Raw genomic sequence first — 24,568 nt, forward strand, 5'->3', positions numbered from 1 at the left:
TTTATTTAATTGTAGTGTAAGGTTAGGTGTTAGTGTAACTCAGGTTAGGTTTTATTTTACAGGTAAATTTGTATTTATTTTAGCTAGGTAGCTAGTAAATAGTTAATAACTATTTATTAACTAGTCTACCTAGTTAAAATAAATTCAAACTTGTCAGTGAAATAAAAATAAAACCTAAGCTAGCTACAATGTAACTATTAGTTATTTTGTAGCTAGGTTAGGGTTTATTTTACAGGTAAGTATTTAGTTTTAAATAGGAATTATTTAGTTAATGATAGTAATTTTTATTTAGATTTATTTTAATTATATTAAAGTTAGTGGGTGTTAGGGTTAGACATAGGGTTAGGTTTAGGGGTTAATAACTTTAGTATAGTGGCGGTGACATTGGGGGCGGCAGATTAGGGGTTAATAAGTATAATGTAAGTGTCTGCGATGTCGGGGGCAGCAGATTAGGGGTGTGTAGACTCAGGGTTTATATTAGCGCTATAGGGAGGTGAGCGGTGGCAATAACTTGCAAGTTAGCACCGAGCCGCTCTTACCGCAAAACTCGTAATCTAGCCGTAAGATTTTAACGTAAAAATATTCTGATATCTGTCAACTGATTTAAATTATACATTTATATGGAAATTAGTTTTTTTTATTAAGAACATCATATACCAGATATTATATGACAATACATTTGTTTTTACAACATAATCAATAGCTAAAAGAAAACTAAAATATTTTCATAAACCTTTTTAATGACTGTGCCAACAAGGTGATGATAACTTACCAATATAAGCCCTGAGATTAGGGATGATGTGCCTGTTAGGGCAACGTAGAATTTAGGCGTTAATGTGTTCAAAAACATACTCACTGCAAAAAAAAGAAGAAAATATATATTTAATAAGTAATTTATTTTTTTTAAAGTGCTGTTATCACTACATGAAATACTAGTACACCCCAAGGCAGAACATGTCTGATCTGAGATGTCAATGCAGAAGATGCTGCAGGATGTCTGCAGAAAGCACAGGAACATGTAGGAACTGTTAGTGGTTTTGCTTTGCATCGTTGCTCAACAGGCTGTTCTCTTCAAACAGAGCTACAGGTGAAACTCAAAAAATTAGAATATCGTGCAAAAGTTAATTTATTTTATTAATGCAACTTAACAGGTGAAACTAATATATGAGATAGACTAATTACATGCAAAGCAAGATAGCTCAAGCCGTGATTTGTCATAATTGTGATGATAATGGCTTACAGCTCATGAAAACCCCAAATCCACATTCTCAGAAAATTAGAATATTCTAGGCACAAAGTGTCCCACTCTATTCAGCTAATTAAGCCATAACACCTGCAAATGGTTCCAGAGTGTTTAAATGGTCTCTCAGTCTGGTTCAGTAGGAATCACAATCATGGGAAAGACTACTGACCTGACAGTTGTGCAGAAAACCATCATCGACACCCTCCATAAGGAGGGAAAGCCTCAAAAGGTAATTGTAAAAGAAGTTGAATGTTCCCAAAGTGCTGTATCAAAGCACATTAATAGAAAGTTATGTGGAAGGGAAAAGTGTGGAAGAAAAAGGTGCACAAGCAGCAGGGATGACCGCAGCCTGAAGAGGATTGTCAGGAAAAGGCCATTCAAAAGTGTTGGGGACTTTCACAAGGAGTGGACTGAGGCTGGAGTCAGTGCATCAAGAGCCACCAGACACAGACGGATCCTGGACATGGGCTTCAAATGTCGTACGTATTCCTCTTGTCAAGCCACTCCTGGACAACAAACAACGTCAGAAGCGTCTTACCTTGGCTAAAGAAAAACAGACCTGGTCTGTTGCTCAGTGGTCCAAAGTCCTCTTTTCTGATGAGAGCAAATTTTGCATCTCATTTGGAAACCAAGGACCCAGAGTATGGAGGAAGAATGGAGAGGCACACACTGCAAGATGCTTGAAGTCCAGTGTGAAGTTTCCACAGTCTGTGTTGATTTGGGGAGCCATGTCATCTGCTGGTGTTGGTCCACTGTGCTTCATTAAGTCTTTTTGGAGCACTTCATGCTTCCTTCCACAGACAAGCTCTATGGGGATGATGACTTCATTTTCCAGCAGGACTTGGCACCTGCCCACACTGCCAAAAGCACCAAAACCTGGTTTAATGACCATGGGATTACTGTGTTTGATTGGCCAGCAAACTCGCCTGACCTGAACCCTATAGAGAATCTTTGGGGCATTGCCAAGAGAAAGATGAGAGACATGAGAACCAACAATGCAGAAGAGCTGAAGGCCGCTATTGAAGCATCCTGGTCTTCCATAACACCTCAGCAGTGTCACAGGCTGATAGCTTCCATGCCACGCCGCATTGAGGCAATAATTGCTGCAAAAGGGGCCCAAACCAAGTACTGAGTAAATACAGTATGCATGCTTACACTTTTCAGAGGTCCGATATTGTTCTATGTACAATTCTTATTTTATTGATTGCATGTAATATTCTAATTTTCTGAGATTGTGGATTTGGGGTTTTCATGAGCTGTAAACCATAATTAACACAATTATGACAAATCACGGCTTGAACTATCTTGCTTTGCATGTAATGAGTCTATCTCATATATTAGTTTCACCTTTTAAGTTGCATTAGTGAAATAAATGAACTTTTACACGATATTCTAATTTTTCGCGTTTCACCTGTATGCTCTGGCTGTAACGTGTAAGTTTTCCCTAATGAAGTGCAGTCAGAGCACAGCACGGTTTAAAGAGAAAAAATATAAAATATGGAGCAGTGCTGCAAAGCAATAGCACTTTGATGACTGGCTCTCAGGGATTTATTTCAACACAGCTTTGACTTCTGAATGCAAGATGTTCTTGTGAGCAATGCACCTTTTTTTATTACTACCTTTTTATCTTTTAATTATGTGATTTTTAGACCAAGAGCAAAGAAAACACATTTATTCAAGATACATTTTAAAAACATAAATTATGCTTAACAGATCATTTCCTTTCCTTCTGTATGAGGAGAGTCCACGGCTTCATTCTTTACTTGTGGGAAATACAGAACCTGGCCACCCGGAGGAGGCAAAGACACCCCAGCCAAAGGCTTAAATACCTCCCCCACTCCCCTCATCCCCCAGTCATTCTGCCGAGGGAACAAGGAACAGTAGAAAAAATATCAGAGTATAAATGGTGCCAGAAAAACAAAACTAAATTTAAATCCGCACAACGGATTATGTTTTCCTTCTTAATATGAGGAGAGTCCACGGCTTCATTCCTTACTTGTGGGAAACCTATACCCAAGCTCTAGAGGACACTGAATGAAAATGGGAGGGTACAAAAAGAGAGGCAGACCCCGTTCTGAGGGCACCACAGCCTGCAAAAACCATTTCTCCCAAAAGCAGCTTCAGCCGAAGCGAAAACGCCAAATATGTAAAATTTTGAAAAAATATGTAAGGAAGACCAGGTAGTTGCCCTACAAATCTGATCGCTCAAGGTCTCATTCCCAAAACCTAAGAGGGAGCCACAGCTCTAGTTGATTGAGCCTTAAGCCTCTGAGGAGGTTGCGTTCCGCTGACTCTATAAGCTAAGCAAACATGCTCCTCAACCAGACAAACAGGGAAGAGGACGAGGCTTCATGCCCCTTACATTTCCCAGAATAGACACAATAAGGAAGAAGTTAGACAAAACTCCTTTGTAGCCTGAAGATAGAACTTCAAGGCCCGAACCACATCCAAGTTATAAAATAACCACTCCTTTGAAGAGAAGGATTAGGACACAAGGAAGGAACCACAATCTCCTGATTGATGTTGCGATATGAAGCAACCATAGGAATAAAACCTAGCCCAGCACAAAAAACAGCCTTAGCCGCAAGAAAACTAGGTAAGGAAACTTACAAAGCAAGGCAGCCATCTCAGAAATTCTGCGCACTGAAGCAATAGACAGTATAAAAGGAAACCTTCCCAGACAGAAAATGTTATAGTCAACACCATGCATAAGCCCAAACGGAGCCTTCTGCAAAAACTTAGAATAAGATGTAAACTCCAAAGGAGGAGCACTAGATCTAAACACAGGCCTGATCTAGTCAAAGAAGAAGCAAAGGCACTACTCTAGTAGTATAGAGGGAACACTGTATTGATTATGCATTTATTCTCAATATGCTTTAAGAATTAAAGGTGCTTAGTATCAAAACATACACTTATTTACAATTCCAACAAAGAAGCTGGACAGGATACTGTGGTAGCACTCTTCCCTCAGGGATGGAGGTTGAATGCAAATAATGATATATAATTAAAATTCCAAACTTTATTATAACATTTAAAATGTGTTTCAATGTTACTAAAAACATTTGCAGCAAGTAGCCTATACTCAAATCGAATGATAACCCTGAAATGGATAACACCACATATACACATAGTGTAAGTTAGTCCAGAACTAGTGATCAAGTTCAAACCAGAACTTGATAAAAATAATATATCTAAATATGCTCTAATAGTCAGGAGTGAGGGTGTTATACCTGCATTGCTATAGTGTGTAAAGAGTAAACTAACCAGATGCTTAACACCAAAATAATATGATTGGGCTAGCTCTATTCGAGTCTACTTTGGAGTTAAACCATCTCAATCAGAATCTATAACAACGTATATAGTAGTAATGCAGTTAGTTACATTGTAACCCATTTTAAATGTCATGATAAAGTTTGGAATTTTAATCATATATCCTAATATGCATTCAACCTCCGACCCTGAGGGAAGAGTGCTAGCACAGTATCCTGTCCAGCTTCTTTGTTGGAACTGTAAATAACTGATCTAGTCAAAGCCGAAACTAAAGACTGGACCTCTGGAAGCTCTGAGAGCCTCTCGAGCAGTAAAACATATAGGGCAGAAAACTGTCCCCTAAGGGAGCTAACAAAAAAAGGCCCTTCCCCAGAGCATTCTGGAAAAAGGAAGGATCCTGGAAAAACTGGCCATATGCCAGGGGAATCCCCGTTCTTCATAGCACAAGAAGTAGGTCCTGCACCCCTTATGATAGGTGCAACAATACACTGGTTCAAGAGCTAAAACAAGAGTATCAAGAATCCTTTCAGAAAAACCTCTCATGGCTAAGACTAAGCGTTTAATTTCACGCTGTCAGCCTCAGAGAATCCAGGTTGTAATGAACACAAGGACCCTGCCCAGCAGAGCCCTGTAAAAGGTCCATGGAGGCAAAGCCCCTAAACTGCGATACAACTCATAGATATAAACTGAGCAAATAGTCTCACTGACGCCTGATCCTACTAGGATTGAACCATCCACAACAAGAAGTGACATGGCCGAAAGAGAAGAAGGTTAAAAAAAAACTTCTAAGGAATGCTAGATGTCTAGCATACTCTAGATGAAAAAGTCGGAGCCCCACCTGGGTTCAAACCCACCTCCTGCTACAAAAGCGGTGGAGCTAACGTTGATGCCTTGCTTGATCATCGTCCCATCAGATACAAACATTCGAGCAGGGAATTATTATAGGGGACATCCGATCCTGAGGAGTACGCTCATAGAGAGGCTCGCTGTCAATGAGCCGAAGTGGGTCTCCGCCCACCCTCAAACAAAAGACCCCCCCGATTAGCAGGAGGAACTCTCCTTCTCCACAAGAATATTTCCAAAATAAGATCTCCCCACTGAGAAGGTCCCAACTGGTATGAACCCAGAAGACCAAATCCTCCAAGCAGAATGCTTGCTGAGGAACAAAAGGAATAAGTGGAAGGAAACTCCCAACCCCCGGACCTCCCTAGGACACTCTCTCCCCACGGACAAGGAAGCAACAAAGTCAAAACCGCCCGGAAGCGCTTAAGAGAAAAATATTTTCCAGAACAGGGAGATCTGAACGGAACACTGGGATTGATTTCCCCAATCGGTATTCCATGTAAGTGTGAAGACAGATACACCAACTCCATGCCGAAGACACGGTCTCAGCTGTGTATATCACTCTCCACCCCCTCGCCAGAAGGGAAACTGGAAGTCATAATCTGAAGGGTAAATTTCGCAAGATCTCAGGAAAACTTCCTGTCCAAAAGACAAAACAGCATACAAGATCCACTTTGATGTCTACACCAGCAACTCCGGTCTAGCTCCAATTCTGAGGATCGAAAAAACACGAGAAAAAAAACAAAAGGTCTATTAGCAGGCGAAAGTAAAAAAAAAAAAAACATAAAGGCCGAGACCCAGGAACTACTGTAAAATCTGTAAGCAGGATACTGCCACCTTAAGCCCCAGATCCCAAGAAGAAAACCTAGGATCAGAACGAGGATTACTGTAAGATACGGTTCCTAAGAAATGGATATGCTCAAAAAGGATGAACCAGGAAGACATCCTTCTTCCTAACAAAAGAAAGGGAGAACCTTCATTCTCCAACGAAAAGAGGAACTAATAAGTTCTGCTTAAAAATACGAAAACCCAATTAGGACGGGAAGACCATCCCCCTATTAGGGCATACACCAAAAGTGGAGAAAAATATTCCCACAGTGTAATAGATACCGGGACAATGACTCCAAAGATCACTTGAAAAACTTCCCTTTCTCTGAGAAGACAATTGCCCAGAGGCAGTCTAGTTCCGGCCTCTAGGACCCCTAGATCCATATAATCTAGTATCAAGCACCCATCCCAGATAATACCTAAACAGGTCCAGCCTGTTAACTAGAATAGATGAGCTTGCTGTACCTGGACCGGAAATCTAGAAAAAAAACTCCTTCCCTTGTATAGAAAGAAGGCGCAAACCCAACTAGCATCCACAACAGTCCTGCCTGTCATCTAGGATACAACGTATGTGCTGGAACAATCAAAGGTAAGAACGAAACGTCTTAAGTTTCAGTAAGGCTAGAACAACTGAAAAATCAAAATAAAGAAATTAAGCTCCGAGGCTTAAAATGTTTCTCGAAATTATCGGGGGACCTATCACCCTAGAACAGAAATTTATAAGCTTCCACCTGAAGTCTCCAACAATCTCGACCCTCAAAGTCGATAATACAAAAAATCCCATGTGACGAAACGTCTTTCTAAGAAGAGTTTCTATAACAACCCAGAGCTCCAAAAAAACAAAACCCTATCCAGACCGGAATAGCAAGTAAAAGAAAACAGGCAAATGACCTGGAAAAAAAAAAAGAGAGTGCAAACAAAAACAAGTCCTGCCTGTTATACGACACAATCCCGGATTCTAAATAACATAAAACAAAAAGTAAAACAAGACAACAAGGAGTAGGATCCCATCCTCCACTCGTCTAGTTAAAGGGACACTGAACCTAAATTTTTTCTTTTGTAATTCAGAAAGAGCATGCAATTTTAAGAAACGTTCTAATTTACTTTTATTATCAATTTCTTTTCGTTCTCTTGCTATCATTATTTGAAAAAGAAGGCATCTAAGCTTTTTTTGGTTTCAGTACTCCGGACAGCACTTTTTTATTGGAGGATGAATTTATCAACCAATCAGCAAGGACAACCCAGGTTGTTCACCAAAAATGGGCCGGCATCTAAACTTACATTCTTGCATTTCAAATAAAGATACCAAGAGAATGAAGAAAATTTGATAATAGGTGTAAATTAGAAAGTTGCTTAAAATTTCATGCTCAATCTGAATTACAAAAGAAATTTTTTGGGTACAGTGTCCCTTTAAGATCATTATCAGATTTAGAGGACTGAGATTCAACTGACGGATCAGTACTGGGAACCTCTAACATTGCCAAAACCTCTCTCAGGAGTAAACGCAGGCGTGCCAATCTAAATCTAAATGCTAAGCCCTCCGCAGTCGGAGAACCCAAGTAAGCAGACTCTGACCCTGGAGGTTCTCCCTCTGAGGCCTCAGAGGGAACCGTATCCCCAGAGGACTGATCGGACACAGTCGTTATTTTACACGAATGTCCAGGGGCATGAGAGCCCAAATTACTCCTTTGCTTATGCATAGAAAGAATAGGTAACATCGCTTAGGCCGCAGAGATGGCCATGCGGAACTGCATAGTAACCTCTGGTGGAAACAAACACCTTACAGGCGAAGGAGGATCGGAGCTCGGGAGAACTGCATATGTAGGAATAAAATCTAGGGAACACACCTCACTGGACAAGAATCCTCAGAGGCGGATGGCTCAGTGGTCTCCAACATCTCAACATTGGTTGATGAGAACACCCTGTTGCGGCATATGGAACATAATTAAGAGGGCTGGATTACCCGGGCCTCCTCACAATATACACAGGTATCAAATTTTGTATCGGAGGGATCCCCCTCTAAAATATCGGAATCCTCCATAACTCGTCTATATCAAATTATAGAAAAGGAAAAATAACTGGCACCTTATACCCACAATGGCTGGGGCACTCACCAACTCCTATGACCCAGACAGATAGAGAAGATGCTCCTCTCTGCAGACACCCAGTCAGGAATCGGGGGGGGGGGGGGGGGAAGTGACCACTCCCGGTCACATGGTGCACGTGCAGGACCTGGCTCTGCTAAGGAAAAAACGCGCCATCTTAATATAAAGAAACTGCGCAGCTCTCAAAATGAAAATAACCTGTACGTTCCGTATCAGCCTAAGAGCCCAAACGTTCTTACACATAAGCAGTCGAAATCACATAACTAATATGATTAAAAATCCCCACTGTTCAATAATCCCCCTCAGGAGATATTAACCCTTGATTCCATAAAGATAAAAGAGTCCCACTGTAACCCTGTCTTCTATCATTAACATGTGTGTAAAGTAATGAAACGATCTTACCGGAATCTATGTCATGGAACAGTGACAGATTGTAGCAGCACTTCTGACATGGACTTGAGTGAAGAAAGCAGGCAGAGAAACTCGTCAACGCTGATTGCTTAAGGAGCTGTTAATATGAGTCTGGATGAGTTTGCAAAAAGAATCTCCCTGCATCTCCAGACTCCAACTTTCGACAATGCTCTCACTGAGAGGCTGACAAGACTACTTAAAACTCCAGTCCCATCTCGAAGAGTACTACCCTCCATAAGGAACTACTCTGGAATCTTCTGACACTTCTCTGCCAACCTCCTGTGATGAAAGGCAAAGAATGACGAGGGGAGTGGGGGAGGTATTTAAGCCTTTGGCTGGGGTGTATTTGCCCCCTCCTGGTGGCCAGGTTCTGTATTTCCCACAAGTAAGGAATGAAGCCGTGGACTCTCCTTATATTAAGAAGGAAAATGTAACAATACTTTGGTCCTCTGCAGCTAATTTGCAGTGCAATCTTCAACTGCTGCAATATATTTTAAAACTTATACTCCAGTTAGTTAATCAATGCATTGCAACTGAGCTGGGGGTTATGTGTAACTGCTTAATTTAAAATCTTATCACAAACAGTACTGCCTCTGGGTTAATACATAGGGGAAATGATGTAACATAGTAGCATTTTACTATCCCTTGTGGTTAATGATAAAATAAATTATTGAAGTTCAACTATCTTTTATAGACAGACCACTGTAGTTTGTATGCATTTATTAAAGGGACAGCCAAGTCCAAAAAAAACCTTTCATGATTCAGATAGGGCATGTAATTTTAAACAAGTTTCCAATTTACTTTTATCACCAATTTTGATTTGTTCTCTTGGTATTCTTAGTTGAAAGCTAAACCTAGTACATTCATATGCTAATTTCTTAGACCTTGAAGGCCGCCTCTAAACTGAATGCATTTTTACCAATAGAGGGTGTTAGTTAATGTGTTTCATATGCATAACATTGAGCTCATGCACGTGAATTTACCAAGGAGTGAGCACTGATTGGCTAAAATACAAGTCTGTCAAAATAACTGAAATAAGGGGGCAGTTTCCAGATGCTTAGATACAAGGTAATTACAGAGGTAAAATGTGTATCATTATAACTGTGTTGGTTATGCAAAACTGGGGAATGGGTAATTAAGGGATTATCTATCTTTTAAAACAACAAACATTCTGGTGTTGACTGTCCCTTTAATGTATACAGTAATATTATAGAACCCATATCCTGACCTTCACCTGGAAAATATGAAAGCGTATCTATCAGCATAAAGCATGTTGCTGTTGCTTTTTGGTACAAATAACCTAATTGTCTTAGCCGATTCCAGGATCTCTCTGAGATCTGAAGCTAAAGCCCAGGACCAAAAGAGATAGATTATGTAACATTTATAAAGGATCAACACTTTTCTCTAAAAAATAATCCTTATTATATATCTTTATATAACTGTAGATCATTTTTTGATAAGCTTTAACAATTAGATTAGAATCTGACCCATAATTTGTCTGTGCTCCAGTAAAGCCCAAAGGAAACACAGACTTTATTGGAAGACACTCCAGCCCCTAATAGCTCTGCCATAGAATGATTACAGTATTGGTAAACCAATAAAACATTGCTTAATGCTGCAATAAATGATGACATTGGCCATAAAGACAGAACTAATGGCACAGCAAAACTCATCTTTCAGATCAAATTTTCTGTAAAACATTTCTTGCTCCTTAAAGGAATATCAAACAGTATATACATGCAAGACTTAATGATGTATTCAAAAGGCTATCCTGTCAAAAAGCTGTAGATGTTTTACAATTGTATTAGTTGTTTAAATATTGAACATATAAGTATAAAGGTTTAGTTTGAATAAAGCTAAAGCTTATTTTAGTTCCTCTCCTCCTTTAGTTATCCCCTTAAACCCCCTTAGCATGTAAGCCTACGAGCCTAGCTGCTTTGTAGATCACCTTCATGAGACCTGATTTACAACAGTAAAAATATTGGCAGGGCCCTCTATTCCTACTACAAAGTACCTAATTAAAACTCTTAACAAAGACTGCAAAGAACCTGAACAGCAAGTGTTTGTTCTAGGGATACACTAGGGCAGGGCTTGACAAACCCAGGAGCCAGTGGCTCCTAGAATTGTACCCCTGGCTCCTAACTTTTTGGGTTATTCTCCATATCTATATACAACTATCACTGTCTGGTTCCTAAGAGTATGTCTTGCTCCTAAATATTGGCTCCTAATTTGTATACAGATTTGTCTAGCACTGTACTAGGGGTTGTTAGTCATCCCCTATCATTATTGTAGCACACCCAATTCACAAAGGAAAGGTGCTAACTACCATAACATTTGCAAGGCTGTTCCCTTTTACACAGGCCCTTTGCTCTAGAACAGTGGTGATGAATCTTTCTTGAGAGTGTGTGCCTACATTTTCGGTTGTCTTCTAAAAACATTCTTGAGTGCTCTTAGTAGTTTTTTTTTTTTTTTAAATATTTAATTTTTCTTCTTAATCCAAAATACATATCATCAAAGTTGAACTGCTGAGACACAGCATGGATTCAAAGTAAGTATCTTAAGTATTATAATTGCAGCCCAAAAAAAACCCAAGCAGTATGGTCGTAGCGCAGAAGCAGAGTGGTAGCAAATATGTTGAGGTTCACCACCCTGCACTCCTACTTTTCAAAGGTCTAGAAATGCCCCTGCAAACAGGTGCATTTATTTTACAAATTCTTTTTCAGCAATTACAATGACAAGTAACAAGCTAGTGAGTGTGTCACAAAAAATGTTCTTTCCGACATGTAGAACAACTGGTGGATAAACCAAATTGATTCTAAATGGGTAAAATCAAGTGACGCATTGCTAGCCCTGCACTTAGCTTCTTAATCTGGTAGTTCATGTCATAACTCCTTCAAGTGTGTATGTAGAACATGTAGAAATGATTCCATGAGATTGCAGTGATACTCTTTGCACAAGCATGGGGGAAAAACAAAATTTATGCTTACCTGATAAATTTCTTTCTTTTGCGATGTACCGAGTCCACGGATTCATCCTAACTTGTGGGATATTGTCCTTCCTGACAGGAAGTAGCAAAGAGAGCACCACAGCAGAGCTGTCTATATAGCTCCCCCCTTAACTCCACCCCCCAGTCATTCGACCGAAGGCCAAGGAAGAAAAGGAGAAACTATAAGGTGCAGAGGTGACTGAAGTTTACATAAAAAAAATACTATCTGTCTTGAATAGACAGGGCGGCCGTGGACTCAGTAAATCGCAAAAGAAAGAAATTTATCAGGTAAGCATAAATTTTGTTTTCTTTTGCAAGATGTACCGAGTCCACGGATTCATCCTAACTTGTGGGATACCAATACCAAAGCTTTAGGACACGGATGAAGGGAGGAACAAGACAGGAACCTAAACGGAAGGCACCACTGCCTGCAAAACCTTTCTCCCAAAAATAGCCTCCGAAGAAGCAAAAGTATCAAATTTGGAAAATTTGGAAAAGGTATGAAGCGAAGACCAAGTTGCAGCCTTACAAATCTGTTCCTGAGAAGCATCATTTTGATTGAAGATAAAATAAAAACAGTTTAACACCTCTTCTCTTTACCCTTCCTGCTTAGAGCCAGCAAAGAGAATGACTGGGGGTGGAGTTAAGGGGGGAGCTATATAGACAGCTCTGCTGTGGTGCTCTCTTTGCTACTTCCTGTCAGGAAGGACAATATCCCACAAGTTAGGATGAATCCGTGGACTCGGTACATCTTGCAAAAGAATCAAAACATTTTCTGTGACATTTTCTCAGTGTAAATGACAGCAGCAGACAGGCTCAGATAAAAGAGAAAAATGTCACTGTACTAAAATATTACTGTACTTAGGTAAGCAGCAAGGTTTTTATATAGCGATAGACAGATATATTACATGTTAACTCTCAAGGGTAAGTGGATAGAAAGCATTAGACATTTATATTATACATATGAAATTACTTTTCCTTCCCTTTAAAGTGCAAATTTGAAAATTTTCAGTTTAGAAAAGAAGCAATTTAGCAATACATTTTGTTTGTATTAGCAAAAATGCTTCTAGTAAAAGCTATCACCAGAAGAAATATGTATATGTAGTGTATATGCAGTGTATATTTAGTGTTTCACGGTGCTTTCAATCACATAGGAGATACTCCATAAAAATTACAGGTAATACAAACAGCTGCCATTGTTATGGAGTATCTCCTATGTGATTGAATTTATCACAATCAGAAAAAAATCTGGACACAGTCTCGCCCTCTTAGCCTCTCAAATCAGACTGAGATCTCCCCACTCAGTCAAAAAGAATCAGCTAGTTAATTTTTATGAGGGGCGCTACCAAGCTGAGGGTACACTTAGTTTTTTAAAAAAATGACTTAAATAAGTCTGTATGTTTACTAGTTACCATGTATCGCACTGTAAATATGCACTAAAATAATTATAAATGGCGCTATTTAACTTTGGGTTAACTTAATAGGCAAATATGTATAATAAATCACATAGAGTATGATGTACAAAAATAGTGTATTTATTCAGTTGACCAATGTCAAATTTTTCCTATATTGGTATTGAAAAAATATATTGAAACATATAAAAAATATATTGAAACATATAAAAAATATATTGAAACATATAAAAAACAGTAACAAGTTGTGACCACAACTAATATAAACTTTAGTTTAAAATGTAAACCTATTTAAAGGCAATTCATTTGTTTACGCTGAAGGTAAGTCTGCCTAAAAGCAGAGTTTCTAGCCGATCTGAAGCCGATCATTGTTAAACCAGATTATAATACTAGGATAACTTCACGTTTTACACTCTGCAGGATAAACCTTACCTGCTCATTTGTACACAGTTGAGACTTTCAATTAACCCTTTCACGCTACACAGCAGATGCACAAGGTTTCACAGGGTTGAACTGGGAACTCCCTATTATACGGACAAACAAAACCTTACTTAAAGGATTCAATATCAACAGTTGATATCACATTGGGACATACAAGTTTCACTACGAATACTATTTGCTTTGAAATCGTTCTAATTTACAGTCACTTAAAGGGCCATTATACACTCATTTTTTCTTTGCATAAATGCTTTATAGATGATCTATTTATATAGCCCATAAAGTTTTTTGTTTTTTTTTAAAAATATAATTTTGCTTATTTTTAAATAACATTGCTCTGATTTTCAGACTCCTAACCAAGCCCCAAAGTTTTATGTGAATACCGTCAGCTACCTACTCCAGCTTGCTCCTGTTTGTGTAAAGGGTCTTTTCATATACAAAAGAAGGGGGAGGGGGGAGTGTCTTATTTGCCACTTGCAGTGGGCTTTCCAGCTACCTTTTCAGTAGAGCTAAACTGAAAGCTTCTAAGTATGTTTTTAAACCATTTTATACTGGATTTTTATATCAGTATCTGTGCATCTTATTCTTTATAGTAGTGTCTATTACATGCAGTTATATGAAAATGAGTGTATACTGTCCCTTTAAGCTGGCAAATATCAAATGTAAATTTGTTTTTACTTTTCATCTTGCACAAAGCTGGCAAATATCAAATGAGAATTTGTTTTTTTATCTTGCACTTTGCACAAAGTCATTGCATAAGTTATTTCTTTTATTTAGGGAATCATTTAGGTAGGATAAAAGCAATTTTTCAGCGTAAACAAATGAATTGCCTTTAAATAGGTTTACATTTTAAACTAAAGTTCATATTAGTTGTGGCCACAACTTGTTACTGTTTTTTATATGTTTCAATATATTTTTTATATGTTTCGATATATTTTTTCAATATCAATATAGGAAAAAATTTGACATTGGTCAACTGAATAAATACACTATTTTTGTACATCATACTCTATGTGATTTATTATACATATTTGCCTATTAAGTTAACCCAAAGTTAAATAGCGCCATTTATAATTATTTGAGTGCATATTTACAGTGCGATACATGGTAACTAGTAAACATACAGACTTATTTAAGTCACTTTTTAAAAAAACTAAGTGTACCCTCAGCTTGGTAGCGCCCCTCATAAAAATTAACTAGCTGAATTTATCACAATGTTTTAAGATTTTCAAATAAATGTTACGTTTTATCAGCACTCAAACCCATTTGATTTTTGCATGAGACCGTTTTGAATCCAGTTTTTATAGTCTCCTCGCTGCCATAGGTTGAGACTCCCGCCGGAGACATGATGGATCTAGTACATACTTACCCGAGTTAGCCTCCTGGTCGGCTGGCCAGTGGAGCCTTAGAAATTTGGGTTTTTGAACCATCATCCATACATCACAATACAGTGTCACGCAGTAACGGCTGAGTCTTATGATATTTGCACCTCGAAGATATCCAGTTTTTTCGCTTTGGGGACTGTTGTCAACCCTTGGTTTTGCCCCCAGCAGGTGATTTGTGCGGATCAAACCAGCAGAGGCATTAAAACTATACTTTAGTCTGACATATACTCGGCCATATCCAGTGCGTGTAAGGAATGGATGAGACATGTGGCAACTAGTTTAAGGGACAGTCTACTTAAAAATGTTTACTTTTTAAAAAGGTATTTTACAGACTTCGCTGTTCGGCCTTTCCAGGAATTTCAACTACAAAAATCTGGTTTACATACTTAAAATTATTTTTATAAATGCATAAATAAAATGTTTTCACTGTAGCTGTCTTTGGTCATCAATTGATTTAATATTTCTGTGCACAAAAGAACTTGCAAAAAAAAAAAAATTTTAAAAAAAGTCTGCCATATAGGTAACGTGTTCACTGTTAGGCAAAAATGCTAATCTGTCAAAAGAACTGAAATAAGGAGGCAGTTTGCAGAGGGGTAGATACAAGGTGATCACATTGTGTATTAATATAACAGTGCTGGTTATGCAAAACTAGGGAATGGGTAATAAAGGGATAATCTATATTTTCTGCAGAATGCTGCAAATCAAATATCTGGTTTACGTAGTGAACATCTAGAATTTGCTGTTTGGCATCCCTAGGGAGCGTGGGACAAGTATGATTTTTACTAAAAAACTTGAGGTTTTTAAAGTCCTTTTATAAGCTGTAAAACTACAATACATACTATACTTATTTTAGAACTAAAGAGTTTTACTTTTTTAATATAACAATGTATTAGAAAATGTACAATACAGTTGCCGTACAGTTATAAATTACAAGAAATTAACCATTTGCTCATTCACCTAAATGACAAAAAATAGCAGATTGCAGAATGGTATAAAATTGTTAGTTGCTCTATCACATAAATCCCAACCCTTCGTACTGCACAACCTTTTCTTGTGCTAATTCGAATAGAAGGTGCTGCTGTCCTGCCCACTTCTTTTCTTCATTGATTCATCATACGGCTTAACAGGGGTAATCGTTTTAAGCTGTATTAAAATGTAAGCCAATTACTAAACCTCTTTATCCAACCATATTTAAGGAAGTTAAAGATTCTGTATTTAAACACTAACTTTCTCTAATTCTAGGTAAATAGACCAGTTGTAAATGACTCAAAGCACAAAAATATATGTATATATATATCAAAACTTTAAGGGACGGTCAACATCAATTTTTTTATTGTTTAAAAAGATAGATAACGCCTTTACTACCCATTCCCCAGCGTTGCACAACCAACATGGTTATATTTAATATACTTTATAACCTTTAAACCTCTAAATTTCTGTCGGTTTCTAAGCCACTAAAGACAGGCCCCTGATCACATGCTTTTGTATTAGCTTTTCACAACAGGGGAATGCTAGTCCATGTGAGCCATATAGAAATCATTGTGCTCACGCCGTAAGTTGTGCACAACACAGCACTAATTGGCTTAAATGCAAGTCAATAGATAATAAATAAAAGTCATGTGATCAGGGGGCTGTCAGAAGATGCTTAGATACATGGTAATTACAGAGGTAAAAAGTGTATTAATATAACCATGTTTTCTGTGCAAAACTGAGGAATGGGTAATAAAGGGATTATCTATCTTTTTAAACAAACATTTTTAAGTTGACTGTCCCTTTAAATTAAAGGGAAAAAAAGTTCTATATATAGATAGACAGATATTCCTCCCCACACACACACAGATACATATACAGATGCACACACATTTGGTACTTTGCGTTTGAACAGCTGAGTAATAAAATAATATATCTTGATAAAAACAGAATTTATGCTTACCTGATAAATTACTTTCTCCAACGGTGTGTCCGGTCCACGGTGTCATCCATATCTTGTGGGAATATTCTCTTCCCCAACAGGAAATGGCAAAGAGCACAGCAAAAGCTGTCCATATAGTCCCTCCCAGGCTCTGCCCCCCCAGTCATTCGACCGACGGTTAGGAGAAAAAAAGGAGAAACTATAGGGTGCCGTGGTGACTGTAGTGTATAGAGAAAGAAATTTTTCAAACCTGATTAAAAAACCAGGGCGGGCCAGACACACCGTTGGAGAAAGTAATTTATCAGGTAAGCATAAATTCTGTTTTCTCCAACATTGGTGTGTCCGGTCCACGGCGTCATCCATAACTTGTGGGAACTAATACTAAAGCTTTAGGACACGGATGAAGGGAGGTAGCAAATCAGGTTACCTAAACAGAAGGCACCACGGCTTGCAAAACCTTTCTCCCAAAAATAGCCTCCGAAGAAGCATAAGTATCAAATTTGTAGAATTTGGCAAAAGTCTGCAGAGAAGACCAAGTCGCTGCCTTACATATCTAATCAACAGAAGCCTCGTTCTTGAAGGCCCATGTGGAAGCCACAGCCCTAGTAGAGTGAGCTGTGATTCGTTCAGGAGACTGCCGTCCGGCAGTCTCATAAGCCAATCGGATGATGCTTTTCAGCCAGAAAGAAAGAGAGGTAGCAGTAGCTTTTTGTCCTCTCCTCTTACCAGAATAAACGACAAACAAAGAAGAAGTTTGTCTGAAATCCTTTGTTGCTTCTAAATAGAACTTTAAAGCACGGACTACATCTAAATTGTGTAACAAACGTTCCTTCTTTGAAACTAGATTCGGACACAAAGAAGGAACAACTATTTCCTGGTTAATATTCTTGTTGGAAACAACTTTTGGAAGAAAACCAGGCTTGGTACGCAAAACAACCTTATCTGAATGGAACACCAGATAGGGTGGATCACACTGCAAAGCAGATAATTCAGAAACTCTTCTAGCAGAAGAAATAGCAACCAAAAACAGAACTTTCCAAGATAGTAACTTGATATCTATGGAATGTAAGGGTTCAAACGGAACCCCTTGAAGAACTGAAAGAACTAAATTTAGACTCCAGGGAGGAGTCAAAGGTCTGTAAACAGGCTTGATTCTGACTAAAGCCTGTACAAAAGCTTGTACATCTGGCACAGCTGCAAGTCGTTTGTGTAGCAAGACAGATAAAGCAGAAATCTGTCCTTTTAGAGAACTCGCTGACAATCCCTTATCCAAACCTTCTTGGAGAAAGGAGAGGATCTTAGGAATTTTAAACTTACTCCAGGAGAATCCCTTGGATTCACACCAACAGATATATCTTTTCCATATTTTATGGTAAATCTTTCTAGTCACAGGTTTTCTGGCTTGGACCAGAGTATCTATCACTGAATCTGAAAACCCACGCTTGGATAAAATCAAACGTTCAATTTCCAAGCAGTCAGCTGCAGAGAAACTAGATTTGGATGTTCGAATGGACCTTGTACTAGAAGATCATGTCTCAAAGGTAGCTTCCATGGTGGAGCCGATGACATATTCACCAGGTCTGCATACCAAGTCCTGCGCGGCCATGCAGGAGCTATCAGAATCACAGAGGCCTTCTCCTGTTTGATCCTGGCTACAAGCCTGGGAAGGAGAGGGAACGGTGGAAACGCATAAGCTAGGTTGAACGACCAAGGCGCCACTAATGCATCCACTAGAGTCGCCTTGGGATCCCTGGATCTGGACCCGTAGCAAGGAACCTTGAAGTTCTGACGAGACGCCATCAGATCCATGTCTGGAATGCCCCATAATTGAGTCAACTGGGCAAACACCTCCGGGTGGAGTTCCCACTCCCCCGGATGGAAAGTCTGACGACTCAGATAATCCGCCTCCCAGTTGTCTACTCCTGGGATGTGGATTGCAGATAGGTGGCAGGAGTGATCCTCCGCCCATTTGATGATTTTGGATACCTCTCTCATCGCCAAGGAACTCCTTGTTCCCCCTGATGGTTGATGTAAGCTACAGTCGTCATGTTGTCTGACTGGAATCTTATGAATCCGGCCTTCGCTAGTTGAGGCCAAGCCCGGATAGCATTGAATATCGCTCTCAGTTCCAGGATGTTGATCGGGAGAAGAGACTCTTCCCGAGACCATAAACCCTGAGCTTTCAGGGAATCCCAGACCGCGCCCCAGCCTAATAGACTGGCGTCGGTCGTGACGATGACCCACTCTGGTCTGCGGAAACTCATTCCCTGAGACAGGTGATCCTAGAACAACCACCAACGGAGTGAGTCTCTGGTCATCTGGTCTACTTGAATCTTTGGAGACAAGTCTGTATAGTCCCCATTCCACTGCTTGAGCATGCACAGTTGTAATGGTCTTAGATGAATTCGAGCAAAAGGAACTATGGCCATTGCTGCAACCATCAACCCTACTACTTCCATGCACTGAGCTATGGAAGGCTGCAGAATAGAGTGAAGAACTTGACAAGCGTTTAGAAGCTTTGACTTTCTGACTTCTGTCAGGAAGATCTTCATTTCTAAAGAATCTATTATTGTTCCCAAAAAGGGAACTCTTGTCGACGGAGACAGGGAACTCTTTTCTACGTTCACCTTCCACCCGTGAGATCTGAGAAAGGCTAGAACAATGTCTGTATGAGCCTTTGCTTTGGAAAGAGACGACGCTTGGATTAGAATGTCGTCCAGATAAGGTGCCACTGCAATACCCCTTGGTCTTAGAACCGCTAGAAGGGACCCTAGCACCTTTGTGAAAATTCTTGGAGCAGTGGCTAGTCCGAATGGGAGAGCCATGAACTGATAATGTTTGTCCAGAAAGGCAAACCTTAGGAACTGATGATGATCTTTGTGGATAGGAATATGTAGATATGCATCCTTTAAATCCACAGTAGTCATAAATTGACCCTCCTGGATTGTAGGTAAAATTGTTCGAATGGTTTCCATTTTGAACGATGGAACTCTGAGAAATTTGTTTAGAATTTTTAAATCCAGAATTGGTCTGAAAGTTCCCTCTTTTTTGGGAACTACAAACAGATTTGAGTAAAACCCCTGACCTTGTTCCACAGTTGGAACTCGGTGTATCACTCCCATCTTTAACAGGTCTTCTACACAATGTAAGAATGCCTGTCTCTTTATTTGGTTTGAAGATAAGTGAGACATGTGGAACCTTCCCCTTGGGGGTAGTTCCTTGACTTCTAGAAGATAACCCTGAGAGACTAGTTCTAGTGCCCAGGGATCCTGAACTTCTCTTGCCCAAGCCTGAGCAAAGAGAGAGAGTCTGCCCCCTACTAGATCCGGTCCCGGATCGGGGGCTACCCCTTCATGCTGTCTTGGTAGCAGCAGCAAGCTTCTTGGCCTGTTTACCCTTGTTCCAGCCTTGCATTGGTTTCCAAGCTGGTTTAGTCTGGGAAGCGTTACCCTCTTGTCTAGAGGCTGCAGAGTTGGAAGCCGGTCCATTCCTGAAATTGCGAAAGGAACGAAAATTGGACTTATTCTTAGCCTTGAAAGGTCTATCTTGTGGGAGGGCATGGCCCTTTCCCCCAGTGATGTCTGAAATAATCTCTTTCAATTCTGGCCCAAAAAGGGTCTTACCTTTGAAAGGGATATTAAGCAATTTTGTCTTGGAAGATACATCAGCCGACCAAGACTTTAGCCAGAGCGCTCTGGGCGCCACAATTGCAAACCCTGAATTTTTCGCCGCTAACCTCGCTAACTGCAAAGCGGCGTCTAAAATAAAGGAATTAGCTAACTTAAGTGCGTGAATTATGTCCATGACTTCCTCATACGTAGTCTCCCTACTGAGCGACTTTTCCAGTTCCTCGAACCAGAACCACGCCGCTGTAGTGACAGGAATAATGCACGAAATAGGTTGAAGGAGGTAACCTTGCTGTACAAAAATCTTTTTAAGCAAACCCTCCAATTTTTTATCCATAGGATCTTTGAAAGCACAATTGTCCTCAATGGGAATGGTCGTGCGCTTGGCTAGTGTAGGAACCGCCCCCTCGACCTTGGGGACTGTTTGCCATAAGTCCTTCCTGGGGTCGACCATAGGGAACAATTTTTTAAATATAGGAGGAGGGACAAAAGGTATGCCTGGCTTCTCCCACTCCTTATTCACTATGTCCGCCACCCGTTTAGGTATCGGAAAGGCATCAGGGTGCACCGGGACCTCTAGGAACTTGTCCATCTTGCACAATTTTTCTGGGATGACCAGATTGTCACAATCATCCAGAGTAGATAGCACCTCCTTAAGTAATGCGCGGAGATGCTCTAATTTAAATTTAAATGTCGCAACATCAGGTTCTGCCTGCTGAGAAATTCTTCCTGTATCAGAAATATCTCCATCTGACAAACCCTCCCTCACTGCCACTTCAGACTGGTGTGAGGGTATGACAGAAAAATTATCATCAGCGCCCTCCTGCTCTACAGTGTTTAAAATTTCTCTGAAATGCTGGCATTTTGGATAAAATATTAGCTATGGAGTTATCCATTACTGCCGTCAATTGTTGCATAGTAACAAGCATTGGCGCGCTAGAAGTACTAGGGGTCGTCTGCGTGGGCATAACTGGTATAGACACAGAAGGAGATGATGTAGAACTATCTCTACTTCCTTCATCTGAGGAATCATCCTGGGCAACCTTACTATTTGTGACAGTACTGTCCTTACTATGTTTGGACGCTATGGCACAATTATCACATATATTTGAAGGGGGAACCACATTGGCTTCCATACATACAGAACATGATCTATCTGAAGGTACAGACATGTTAAACAGGCTTAAACTGGTTAATAAAGCACAAAAACCGTTTTTAAATGTTAAACAGTGCACACTTTATTACTGAATATGTGAAAAACTATGAAGGAATTATCCAATCTTTACCAAATTTTCACCACAGTGTCTTAATGCATTCAAAGTATTGCACCCCAATTTTCAAGCTGTTAACCCTTAAAATGTGGAAACCGGAGCTGTTTGCAATTTTAACCCCACTACAGTCCCAGCCACAGCCTTTGTTGCGACTTCACCAATCCCAGGGGGTATACGATACCAATTCAAGCCTTCTAGGAACGTTTTCAGTGGATACCAGACCCTCACACATGCAGCTGCATGCACTGTACTCAAAAGTAACTGCGCAATAATGGCGCGAAAATGAGGCTCTGCCTACTATAGTGAAAGGCCCTTCCTGACTGGGAAGGTGTCTAAAACGTTCCCCAAACAATATAAAGTGTGAAGATTACTTCAAACGTTCAAAAATAACTTAATTAACTTAATTAAACAATCGATTTAGCCCTTAAGAGTGTCCACCAGTTAATAGCCCATAATAAGCCCTTTATTCTTTCTAAGTCTAAGAAAAATGGCTTAACAAACCCCATGAGGGAAAAATGACAGCCTTCCAGCATTACACAGTCTTGTTAGAAAAATGGCTAGTCATACCTTGAGCAGAAAAGTCTGCAAACTGTTCCCCCCAACTGAAGTTCTCTCAGCTCAACAGTCCTGCGTGGGAACAGCAATTGATTTTAGTTACTGCTACTAAAATCATACTCCTCTTTTAAACAGAACTCTTCATCTCTTTCTGTTTCAGAGTAAATAGTACATACCAGCACTATTTTAAAATAACAAACTCTTGATAGAAGAATAAAAAACTACAACTAAACACCACATACTCTTCACCATCTCCGTGGAGATGCTACTTGTTCAGAGCGGCAAAGAGAATGACTGGGGGGGGGGCGGAGCCTGGGAGGGACTATATGGACAGCTTTTGCTGTGCTCTTTGCCATTTCCTGTTGGGGAAGAGAATATTCCCACAAGTTATGGATGACGCCGTGGACCGGACACACCAATGTTGGAGAAATAATATACATTGATCTACGCCATCACAGATTTAAAAAAAACCCCACATACAAACACACACTAAATGCTAATATAGAGTATCGACAGTGAATATAGAGGGGTACATTTATTAAGCAGCAGATGCTACATATTCTGCGTGAGCCTTCCAGCTTGCTGGAAACAGGATTTATAGGGACATAATACTCATATGCTAAATAACTTGAAACTGATGCAGTATAACTGTAAAAAGCTGACAGGAAAATATCACCTGAGCATCTCTACAGGGAGTGCAGAATTATTAGGCAAGTTGTATTTTTGAGGATTAATTTTATTATTGAACAACAACCATGTTCTCAATGAACCCAAAAAACTCATTAATATCAAAGCTGAATAGTTTTGGAAGTAGTTTTTAGTTTGTTTTTAGTTATAGCTATTTTAGGGGGATATCTGTGTGTGCAGGTGACTATTACTGTGCATAATTATTAGGCAACTTAACAAAAAACAAATATATACCCATTTCAATTATTTATTTTTACCAGTGAAACCAATATAACATCTCAACATTCACAAATATACATTTCTGACATTCAAAACCAAAACAAAAACAAATCAGTGACCAATATAGCTACCTTTCTTTGCAAGGACACTCAAAAGCCTGCCATCCATGGATTCTGTCAGTGTTTTGATCTGTTCACCATCAACATTGCGTGCAGCAGCAACCACAGCCTCCCAGACACTGTTCAGAGAGGTGTACTGTTTTCCCTCCTTGTAAATCTCACATTTGCTGATGGACCACAGGTTCTCAATGGGGTTCAGATCAGGTGAACAAGGAGGCCATGTCATTAGATTTTCTTCTTTTATACCCTTTCTTGCCAGCCACGCTGTGGAGTACTTGGACGCGTGTGATGGAGCATTGTCCTGCATGAAAATCATGTTTTTCTTGAAGGATGCAGACTTCTTCCTGTACCACTGCTTGAAGAAGGTGTCTTCCAGAAACTGGCAGTAGGACTGGGAGTTTAGCTTGACTCCATCCTCAACCCGAAAAGGCCCCACAAGCTCATCTTTGATGATACCAGCCCAAACCAGTACTCCACCTCCACCTTGCTGGCGTCTGAGTCGGACTGGAGCTCTCTGCCCTTTACCAATCCAGCCACGGGCCCATCCATCTGGCCCATCAAGACTCACTCTCATTTCATCAGTCCATAAAACCTTAGAAAAATCAGTCTTGAGATATTTCTTGGCCCAGTCTTAACATTTCAGCTTGTGTGTCTTGTTCAGTGGTGGTGGTCTTTCAGCCTTTCTTACCTTGGCCATGTCTCTGAGTATTGCACACCTTGTGCTTTTGGGCACTCCAGTGATGTTGCAGCTCTGAAATATGGCCAAACTGGTGGCAAGTGGCATCTTGGCAGCTGCACGCTTGACTTTTCTCAGTTCATGGGCAGTTATTTTGCGTCTTGGTTTTTCCACACGCTTCTTGCGACCCTGTTGACTATTTTGAATGAAACGCTTGATTGTTCGATGATCACGTTTCAGAAGCTTTGCAATTTTAAGAGTGCTGCATCCCTCTGCAAGATATCTCACTATTTTTGACTTTTCTGAGCCTGTCAAGTCCTTCTTTTGACCCACTTTGACAAAGGAAAGGAAGTTGCCTAATAATTATGCACACCTGATATAGGGTGTTGATGTCATTAGACCACACCCCTTCTCATTACAGAGATGCACATCACCTAATATGCTTAATTGGTAGTAGGCTTTCGAGCCTATACAGCTTGGAGTAAGACAACATGCATAAAGAGGATGATGTGGTCAAAATACTCATTTGCCTAATAATTCTGCACTCCCTGTATATAAAAAAGGAAGATATTTTACCTCACA

At 39.8% G+C, this 24,568-nt stretch overlaps 1 protein-coding gene across 3 annotated transcripts in view; it reads right to left on the reverse strand.

The window, feature by feature from the left end:
• ST7 (suppression of tumorigenicity 7) overlaps positions 1-24,568 on the reverse strand; it is a 489,358-nt gene that overhangs the window by 174,056 nt on the left and 290,734 nt on the right. For all 3 annotated transcript variants that reach the window (XM_053716687.1, XM_053716686.1, XM_053716688.1), the window contains exon 2: positions 773-855. In XM_053716687.1, the coding sequence (XP_053572662.1) occupies positions 773-855 (83 nt within the window). The remainder of the gene's footprint in view (positions 1-772; positions 856-24,568) is intronic.

The sequence above is a fragment of the Bombina bombina genome, chromosome 6 (genome assembly GCF_027579735.1).
Source record: "Bombina bombina isolate aBomBom1 chromosome 6, aBomBom1.pri, whole genome shotgun sequence".
Classification (NCBI taxonomy): Eukaryota; Metazoa; Chordata; class Amphibia; order Anura; family Bombinatoridae; genus Bombina; species Bombina bombina.